General features: G+C 37.2%; 1 protein-coding gene across 2 annotated transcripts in view; it reads left to right on the forward strand.

Moving 5' to 3' along the window:
- TAF2 (TATA-box binding protein associated factor 2) overlaps window positions 1-10,248 on the forward strand; it is a 113,729-nt gene extending 103,481 nt beyond the window's left edge. For both annotated transcript variants that reach the window (XM_014577326.4, XM_014577327.4), the window contains one exon: window positions 8,559-10,248. In XM_014577326.4, the coding sequence (XP_014432812.1) occupies window positions 8,559-8,824 (266 nt within the window). In that variant the 3' untranslated portion in view covers window positions 8,825-10,248. The remainder of the gene's footprint in view (window positions 1-8,558) is intronic.
- The last annotated feature ends 765 nt before the right edge of the window (window positions 10,249-11,013 follow it).

An 11,013-nucleotide genomic window follows, 5' to 3' on the forward strand; every position in this document is an offset into this window, starting at 1 on the left:
AATCATCAAGAACAGTGGAGTGTTCCACCATCAGTCTTAAAAGGTCATAAAAATTTCAAGACTTTGCACTTTTTCTTTCTAATGTAAACACCAGCCTTCATGTCATATTTTAGACTGTAAGGTGACTATTACATTATATTGCACAGGTGAATTTGGTAAAATGAGTTTATTCCCTATGGGAAAGTGTCCTTTCCATTAGATAGTTCTTTCAATTAGATTAGCTTTTACATCAGACAGATTTAAAATATGATCTATTTACTTTCATATTCCGCTGCTCTTAAAATGTAGTCATACTCTAAAATCAATCACTATAAAAATTGTATCACAGGATTACACATTTGAGTTAAATGCGACCCCTGCACAATAAACCTGAGTTCAGCTTTTCTGGCTCAACACATCATCAACCCGTAATAAATAGAACTTTAGTTACAAACCTTTTCATAATGTACAATTGTATGAAGGTCAGTTTCTCATAGTTATATTGGCTCTGCAATACTAACAAAAAAGAAAAAATAAATAAGCAAACGAGACTCTGAAAATATATAAAGTGCATATCTGTTGGTTCCTTTAGCTAGAGTGTGAAAAGTGTGCTGGAATGATTTGAAACTTGTCATAATGAGTGGAGCAAATATTGCCTCAAATACTTTAGCCATATTTTTAAAATAATGCATTTATGACCATATACTTGAGTTTGTGGTAAGATCTACAAAAGTCTTCACTGTTACAGATTGTTGGAGATCAGTTTGATGTACAAATTCAGCATATCATGGCTAAATATATACAGACACCATGGTTTTCAGTTGAAATTCAACCTGGGACCTGTATCAAGAGCACAAATCCCTACTCCTTGGCAAAATAAATTAACACAGGACTTGCTTTTGTGGTATGATTTTGCACACCAGCTGGGATGTAAATTCTAAACTGCACCAGCATGTTGCGTGCTTGTTGGTTTATGTGTATTCTTCTGGAATACACTGACAGTTCCTTAGTACATGTTGATGTAGCCTGCACTACATTAAGGTGCACTAGGGAACTTAAGTGCATGTTAGTAGGGTCCACACAGGCCAATTAGCTCACACTACACTGATGTGCACAAGACCCTGCACCCCACATGATGTACACTTCACATCATGTAGACAGACAAGCCCTCAGTCAGCTATGAGTAAATAGCATGCTGTTATTGTCACAAGGAGCAGCCGCTAGAGGGAGATAAGATTACCAGAGATAGGATTACCTGCAGTTGTCAATGTACTTAACAGTGCAGGTAGGTTTGAGCAGTAATTCTTGTTTCTCAGAACAAGGTAGCAGCACTGACAGAGGCTTGTTTTCACTTTACTTTTTAAAGCTTGAAATATTTGCTGTAATTGTGTTAGATTAGCTTTAATATATATTATCTAAGTATGCAGTATGTATGGAATAGTATTCTCCAAAATACACTCATTTCCATTCTGGTGGCTTTTAGGTTTTGAGATTCTGTTGGCACCGGTATAGCACATTAAATTGCATATTAGTTTGCTGTACATTACACGTTCTGTCCTTCCTGAAGATTGGCATTTCTAGGTACTTCAGAAGGAATTGTATGAAAGCTGATATAACCGTAACAACCATTAGAGATAAAAGCCATAATATCATTGAGACATTTATCTGTGGTCTTACAGGGAGTCATTCGTGCATTCTGCTGTTAAAACCCATATAGATCTTACATTCTGTTGCAATTGCTAATTTTACTGTGAGAATGATTTGTTTCAAGTAATTTGAGGGATCTGATCAGGTTTTTAGATTGACAAACAAATGTCCACACAGCTCCTCAACAAGCTACTTGGCTTATTGAAAGAATTATGGCATTTTATACATTTTAATAAATATATTAAACAAAATGTAAAAAAGCTCAAGAGAATGTATCCTCAACTCTATTGTTAACAATACTAAACTTAAAGGAATACAACTATTAAATAAAGATACAATTACCAAATTAATATCAGTATTGGTATAATTTGAAACCATCAAATTAGTTAAATTGTCCGTTTAACACAACAAATAATGCTTACAATATTATAAAAAGGGCTCTAAGGATGTGCTTGTCCCTTTGGTTATAAATCCCAACTAAAGAATTTTACCAGGTTAGTCAAATCTTTAACTTGGAACTGATGCAGTATTTTGATACTAAAACCAAATGATCTAATATCTGAACCACAATTTCAGAGTCAATTACAGAGCTTCCTCCTTAGATTGCAATTCTTCTGTGATCACTGATGAGTAACTCTTTTCAGTCCTCTCCTGTGAAGATAAACTACAATGTGAGCCTTTAAAAAGGCCTTTCATAAGCAGATGTTTAACAACTCTTGTTTGGAAGAGCTTTAAATACTTAGGACCCAACAAAAATAGAACACACTTTAATAAGTATTTTTGAGGCTTTGTTTTATGGCTTGGAGAAAGTTGGAGAACTCTCTTTCTACTGTCTTCCTTGTGTGGACTATATGGGTGATGCTATACAGATGCACACAGACAGCCACACCCTGTATGTATAGAATAAATGTGGTGGCATATCCCACCTAATAAAAAAAACAAGAATGAAAATGGAAAAAAATAAGATACAATAATAGAAGAATTATATGAACTAGTCACCCTATGAAATAAGAGCTGGAACTGTGAGGAGCCAGACAATGATGTTGCTGACTCTGCATTTCTTGTTAGCAGACAGACATTCTGTGTGCAGGGAGAGACTGTCCAAAGACAGGCTTAGGCTTTTTTGTTGATGCCTTTTCTTCCTTACTGAGGAATGATCAGATTTAGGATTCTGGAAGATCTGGTGGCTCATTGATCCAGAGGGTAAGGCTACTTGGCCCTTCCCTTGGGTCTTACAGTTTTGAACATTGCTCTCTCTTTGTAGTGCTGTCCTCCAAAGTGTTCAGAACAATAAGGTGCAAATTAGAGAGTCTTCAGCAATCATCCTATGGGACAAGTCTCACTTAAGCCAGCAATTTTTAAAAAAAATTGATTTTACATATCACAGAGGCCATAAGTCTGCAATTCCCCCCAAAATATAAAAATACAGAACAAGAGACCATTTTTGAGGAAGCTGACTTGGCCTTGTCTAGATGTAGAGATCTCTTGATTGATATATATAGATATAGATATAGATATAGATAGATAAATATATAGATATATACCTCACCACTTTACCAAATTTCAACACCCAGTAAAATAAAAACGTATTTTAAAAGCCGTAACAAACTAACAGCCCCTCAACATTCAGCCATCAGCAAAATTAAAAATAAAGTGGACAGCTTATGACTAGATGTTGTAATTATTTCACAAACAAAACAATTTAGTAATCTTTGTATTTAGGAACTAGGACATAAGTCAAGCAGCTTGTTTCTGAACGTTGTCCTTTTGATAGAAAAAAAGTTAAAGCTTATCAAAATAAAACCCATGTAAAATAAACATTCAAGTTTAAAATGAAGTCTGTAGTCCCATGTGTGTTACTTGTCTTATGTCATATCTCTGCAGTCTTTGTAACATGCCATTTGAATAACTAGATGTTCTATGAGTCCCCAGTCTTAGTTACTATTGGTGTCTCCAAACTCCTCTAATAATGGCAGTTTCATTAATTCTGCATACCTACCCAACTAGTTGGAGCAGAGAAAAGCTGAGAATTATGTTGGCATGTGCACATCCAGAACAAAGGAAGATCCCAAGTGTATTCTGAATTTGTATATTCTGTTTGAAAGAATAATAGTAATCACTTCAAAAGTGATTTCGTGAGCTCTTTGTTATTGGTTTTCTTGCTGTTATGTCAGAAACACAGGTTCAGACTCTTATTCCATGAGAAAAGAAATTGCATTGATCTCTTGCAGCAATTCCCTTTTGGCCTATATAGAAGTGAAATTGATGGCCTTAGAAAGACTTTTTTTTTTTTAGCTCTTCTTACCTGGACTGGCAGGACCCTGACATAGGCATTCAGTATATGTTAATCAAAGGGACTCCTGGGGGAGAAACGGTGAACTGGTTGTGCAATACTGGTTTCTGTCTAGGGAGGATCAATGCCTAAAGGAGGTGGGATATAGTCCTTCTAATCCCTTACAAAGGTCCAATTTATAGATGTCTTACTTCAAGCACGGGTGCAGGCTTCTTCTGACACATTTATGATGCTTATGTTGACTTCAAAGCATTCATTGAGAGTATCAAATATCACGTCTTTTGGGGAGTTGGTGCTGTTGGAATTTTTGAAAAACAGCTGTTGGCAATGAAGCTGTGTGAAGGAAGTGAATGTTGTTAGATTCAAGGATTGTGGCACAAGCTGGCTCTATTTTAAAGAAAAGTGTATGAAAGGATTTGAGCTAGTCTAATCACCCTTGATTTCCTCATTTGTATGTAAAGTGTTGCTGCTGTCTGTGCTTATTTCTTTAGTAATACTATTCCTCATTGTTTTTGCTGATTTCATTGTGATCATCACTGGAATTCCCTTAAGTTGTTGGTATATAAAACCATGAATATATAAGTTTGGGAGTCAACTGCAGAAGGAAGAAATTAGTGATGTTATTGATTTTTAAGTCTAACATTTAGTTGGATAGTTCAGTGATCAGTTTAATGAATATCATTTTGTCATAGTGTTTCCTAGACTTTTGAAAAATGAGCCTCCCTCTCTGGAATATTAAGCCTATTGTTCCATACAAAGTGGTATTAAGGTTTAGGGCATACACGTCTTAACATATACACGTTTTCTGTACTTCCTTGGCTAGTCTGTTATTCTTCCTCTGCCCCTAGGCAACACAACCGATACTTTGGGAAATGCCGAAGTATACTTTTTTGTCCATGCTCTGAAGAGCAGTGAAGAATCAATGGGCTGTCTGCAAACTCAGACATTTGTTTTTGCATTGATTTTACTGGATTCACGTTATGAAAGCTTTCTTTGCAATCATAGGAGCTAGAGACCTACTGTTTTACACTAAAAACAAACTTGGAAAAAAAAATATGCTGCACCTTTCAGCTACTCTTTCATGCTTCTCTCATAGGGGAACTCTGACCTATCATTCAGGAACATTTACCATTTGGTTATCACTATTAACCTACTACCTCCAGTACTTGCTCTGTTCCCCTCCCCTTCCACAGTTGGAAGATTCAGAAATATGCTTTGGCATCTGTAATGCTGGTGTAACCTAGCATTCTGAAATGTGACATGTATTATTAGAGGTGAGCCAGAAACAAAACAATGGATCTGAAAATCTCTCTCCTCTAAAGTTAGTCAGAGTCTATCACTACTCTTTATTTTACTGCGACTCATAGTAATAGAATTCTTTATTTAAATAACCTTTAACACACATAGTATATTTGGCCAATGTAACATGCAAATAAAACATGTGTATATAATATTGTGTGCACGTAAAGTATGTGTATGCTTTTATTTACCTTACCTGCAGTAAAGCCTTCTTTATCCATATTTCATGAACTCATTGGGACTGAGAAATTCATAAAATCAAAAACTTTATACAATTGAATATCTTAAAATGACAGTAAGTATGATGCATAGGTGGCAGTATGATGCATCACTTTCTTTTTGTCATTCAAGCCACTGCAAGATAATTTCCAATGCATCAGCATGTGAAGGAATGTTACTGTTATGTGATTCTCTCAGTGCCTGCTGTTTGGGAAAAATGTTTTTTTAAATGATTGTACGGAACATTGGTGTTCATAAAATGGAGGTGTCTAGTAGGGATGTGAATGTTTAGTAGGGATGTGAATGTTTAACCCAAGAGGTGGGGAATCTTTTTTGGGTTGGGGGGGCCTGTGTCCCACAGAAAAATCAAGTTGAGGGCTGCACACAAATGATGAGAAAAAAAATTCTCACTGATTTGGCGCATGACTGAGAAGGAGAAAAACACTCCCCACATTCCCCTCTCATACCAGACCCTAGTGGAGTCCAGGCGAGTAGACTGTATGCTCCAGCCCCGCTGGGAGCCTTAGAGGGGCTGGAGTGTTAGTGCAGGCTCCCCAATGCTGAGGGGGAGCCCTGAGCCTCAGGGGCTTGATCCAGGCAAGCTGAGGACTGCATCCAGCCCCCAAGCCTTAGGTTCCCCACCCCTGGTTTAACCAGTTAATTGGTAAGTCTCACTCTTAACAGGTTAGACTTACTGGTTAAGTTTAACTAGTGGGGGATGGAGCAGCTCCCTGCCTGCTGCGGGCAGGGGGCTGCTCCAACCCTGTAGGGGGCCCACTGCAGACAGGAGCTACTCTTGCTTGGCTCTTGTTAAATGGGATTTTAGATCCCTAGTTTCAGTTATATTCTACATCTTGAGCAGACATGTTTATTTTTCATTGTGCTAAGATTTATAGGTTCACCATAATGGGTATTTCAGCATGCTTTCAGCTTCAAAGTAGGAGTTAAAGGAATGAGTTTAGTTCAGTAGGTTCAGTGGGGCGGGGGGGGTGTCTTTTGAGCAACTTAAAATTACTGAAAAGAAAGAACCGCTTCAAGTATAGTCATGAAATAGTCTCTTAACTTTTTGAGGTAAACTGGGCAGTGGCCTACAGAGTTGGATTAGACCTGCCCTGGGTAGAGTGATAAGTGATGTGACTAATATGCATTAAAGTCTGGTTAACTGGTTAAATTGGTTAACAAGTGCAATGTGCATGTCATGCATTTACTATAATACAGATTGTACCTCCCTGATCTCGCACCCTCGGGACCTGACTAGCCCCAAACCAGGGGAATTTGCCAGACTGGGGAAGTCAGTGCCGGCTCCTCTATGGCCACCAGCTGTGGGGTACGACTCTGGTGGCAGCAAAGGGGAAGGCACTGACAGGGTGGGGACAGAAGGTGGCACTTGGGAGAAGAGGCAGGGCAGCTGCGGAGCCCCCATAGTCAGTGGCCTGGAGTAGAGCCCTGCTGCCACCAGGCTGCACTCCTGTCCCTGCTCTGTCAGTGCCACTCTGCCTCTTCCCCCGAACTCCGCCCCACCAATCCCTGTTCCTCTCCCACCCTCGCTGAGCTTGAACACTGCTATTTGTAGCTCTCCAGAAGCTCTGGGAGGGTGAGGGAAAAAGGAGTTGAGCATGAGGCCCCCAGCTCTTCCCTCTGAGTGCTCTAGCCCCAGAAGACCCATGGATGTTGAACCGGGGGTGTTAATCGATGGGAGAAGTCCGGTTTTTAAAGGTCCAACCTGAAGACTAATACAGTATCAGAAATTAAAGCCACTTTGAATTGGGATGATGATGTTTACATAAATATAGTAAGGCATATATTATTCTGCTGAGTTCAGGATTAAATTTTGTAAAATGTTCATAGATTCATAGCATTTAAGCCCAGAGGGAAAACTGTGATCATCTGGTCTGACCTCTTGCATAACATAAGCATTTTATTTCACCAAATCAGGCCCGTATCTATCCAGTCTTCAGGTAATGGAGAATCAAATCATAACCCTTGATAAAGTGTCGCAGTGCTTAATTACCTATCCTAATTGTTAAGAGTTTGCCCTGTATATCTATGGTGAATTTAAGCTTCAGTTTCCAGACATTAGACCTTATGTTTTTTCCTGCTTGATTAAAGATCAGTGTATTTTCTGAAATCTTCTCTCATGTAAGCACTTCTAAGTAGTGATCAAATTACCTCTTAATTTTTTTGTAGATACACTAAATAAATTGAGCTTTCTAAAGCCTTTCTCTATGATTGTCAGTCATATTGAAGGAGAATGCAAAGTTGGTTCCTTTTTTTTTTTTTAATTTCTAAGTTATTTGGATTACCAAAACAGAGGCAGTTATACTGAGTTTTGCCAGTGCAAGGGTAGACACCAAATCACGGTGCACTGGAAAGACAATCTTTCTGCAATTCTGTAAAATACTACATATAACAGGAAGGAAAAATTCAGACTATAGAACAGACTTGCTGTGTCAATTAAATCTGCCTGTATTTACTTGGAGGTAACATTCCTGTATTGCTTCAATACGTGAAATCCTGATGTGTAAAGAATATTGTTATCCTATTACTATAATTGTCCTCATTTGGGATTTCTGTTTATTTAAAATGACAAGCTTTGAATGTCTGTAAAATTCAGAAGAGAAAATAAATGCTTTTGTTAAAAATAACTTATTTTTAAAAATTGGCTTATTTCCTCTCTTAAGCGTAAAAATTCATTTTTGTGCAGAAGCAGCAGCAACATAAGATTTAACCACTGCATACAGTTTATTAGGTTTTTGAACTTCGATGATGGAATATTGATGTCTTGAAATTAGAATTGTTTTTAGTTTCTTAAATGTATTGTCACTGATCATCTGGGATACATTTATACCATTTTAAAGCAGGGAGTAGCCCATCCCACCTACGGGGCTAAGAATTAAGTCTACAGTATGGAAATGGTCAGTGTGCTTAGATGCTTGTCTGGGAATACCAGAAGATAATGGTACCAGCATACCAACAGAATCTGTATTAGAATACTAAATATGATGGGAGACATGATAGTGTAAATACTGACTTATATTCCAGCAACAGCTTTGTTTAACATTGTGAGTTAATAATTTATTGCAGTGGAAAAATTGAAATTCCAATTGTATCTCTGTTTTAGGTAAAGAACAGTCTTCACTAGAGCTGAACATGCTTCCAGTGCCAGCAGCTCCACTCTCCACCTTTAGTAAAGAATCAAATTCCTCAAAACACAGTGATCATCATCACCACCACCACCACGAGCACAAGAAAAAGAAGAAAAAGCATAAACATAAACATAAGCATAAACATAAACATGACAACAAAGAAAAAGATAAGGAGCCCTTCACTTTCTCCAACAGCCCAGCCAGCGGGCGATCAGTTCGCTCTCCATCACTTTCGGACTGAAGTGAGCACTTCTAGAACTCAACCCAAAGCGTTCACGGAGCATTTAGAAAGATATATATAATTAAAGCCTCTATCTTTTTCTATGAAAATAGGAAAGCATGAATTGTCTAGCAGTTCAGAAGCTGTCACAATCTAAATTTGAAACATTCTATTTCTATATTCAGTAGCTGTGAACTGAATCTGATTCAGAAAAGTGTTTTATGGTTCTGAGTCGGTTTCTTTTTCCATGTTCTTTCTCCCCACCTCCCACTCATTTTCCTTTTTAAACAAAGAAAACAGTTCTTTATATAAGGACCCCACGTCTACTGGCAACCCCCTGAACATCATGCTGTCCATGTGTACTGCCAGATTCAATTATGTTTTAAGCCTTTGATGAATGCTATGAGGCAAAATATGTTTTAAACAGAAGCCAACTGCCAGACCTCTGATGAAGCACTGTTTCCAAGACAGTATTGTATAACCAAGCATAGACCTCCTGAGAAGACAAAGGCTTTCCTATAATCTTCTGTTGAGCTATTTCTTGCTTTAACCACAGCAGTGCAATGTCAGAATTTTAAAAATAATACATAGAATATTTGCCTTTTTCCGATACTAAAACTCTTAAAGTTCCAAGCTTCTTTTAAGCTGAAGATTTTTATTATGGACATGACCCTTTGAATATAATCGCATTCTGCAATTATGTTTCTGTAATTTTAGCAGAAAAACTTAATGCATGTTTTGCCCTTAATCAGGCTTTTAAATATAATAAAATATGCAAATTGTTTTGGCAAAGGCAGCTTTTTCATTAAATAAAACGAATTTGGGAAAACACTTTTTGGAAAAAATGCCTTTTGCTGAAATTAAAAACATTTTGGAAATCTGTATGCATTAAAAACTTAGTATTGTCAAAGTGAACTTACTTGAAAGTATTCTACAATGTCAGTTCATGAATCTACAGGAAAAAATATATAACTACATTAGCCTAGGTCTGGGACTTGAAAAGGCGAGTGAATTCAGATGTCTTTAGCTATGATTTGTGCAGTTTGGTTATGCCAACATGCCTAGCCAATATTTTGTTTTAAAGCTTCAGTTTTTAAAAGTTTTGGCAATACATGTAAAAACATCACTGCTTCTTTTTACATTTTCTCCTCATTTGTACATAGAGGTAGGGTTTTTTATTTTTTTTTATTTTCATGTACCAGTTTATTACTATTGGGTGGATTTTACATCTTATTCAGATTTCTGTTATAAAATGGTTGTGTTTAGGTTAAATATTTTATTTTCAAATGTTTTTGTTAAAGGACTCCTGAGAGAATGAATGATGTTACATCTAGGAAAATAGTGTTCAAAAGTACCCAAGAAGACTTTTTTTTTTTTTTTAAATCTAGTCTGTTTCCCTCTCTACCTCCTTCCCTCCCCCTCCAATAAACACTTTTTATATGAAATACCTGCTGTTGGATCTTGTCTCATTTTTGGTGTGTACTATGGAACAGAAACAAATTATCTACAATCTATGGGAAAATAATGCATCAAGAAACGAGATATTAAAACATATTCCTTAATGTGGCTTTACTTAAGACTATTCTGTTACTTTTAGGCCTTACCTCTGAGGCTTTAAGATTATATTGCTGTTAGATACTTTGGAAAGCAGATGTTTTAAATGGCTATACTTGAAAAGGGATATATTTATATTGGCACTGGCACTGAGGAACCCTAATCAAAGACCATACCCCCAAAAACTTACAATGTTGGTTAATGATAGGATGCGGCAGGCAGCGGAGATAAAACAGGTGAGGTCCAGAAGGAAAGACATGGTAACAATAATATAAGCATGATTTGTACAGTTTGACCTAACACCTGGCTAGGAACTGTCAACTGATATTTTGAAAGAGAATATGGTAGTGGCTTGATGGGGTTTTTTCTCATTTTTTCCCACATAAGATACGAAGTGGAAAGGTGTCCCTGGAATTGTGACTGTTTAGAGAAAGCACCATTCTAGTGTTCTGAGCACAGAGGTGAGAATCAATAGACCGAAGTTTTAATCCCGGTTGTGACCTTTATTGGTTTGATTTTGATTAAATTGTTTAACATCTATGTGTTTTAGTTTTTCCTTTAGAATTAACTTGTGGTTGCTCCCCAAATGTGATACTGTTAGGCACTGTCTGAAGACACAAAAAGTCACAGTCCTGGCTCCCAAAGAGTTTGCAATT

Source organism: Pelodiscus sinensis, chromosome 2 (assembly GCF_052426305.1).
Source record: "Pelodiscus sinensis isolate ZL-2025 chromosome 2, ASM5242630v1, whole genome shotgun sequence".
In the NCBI taxonomy this organism is placed as follows: Eukaryota; Metazoa; Chordata; order Testudines; family Trionychidae; genus Pelodiscus; species Pelodiscus sinensis.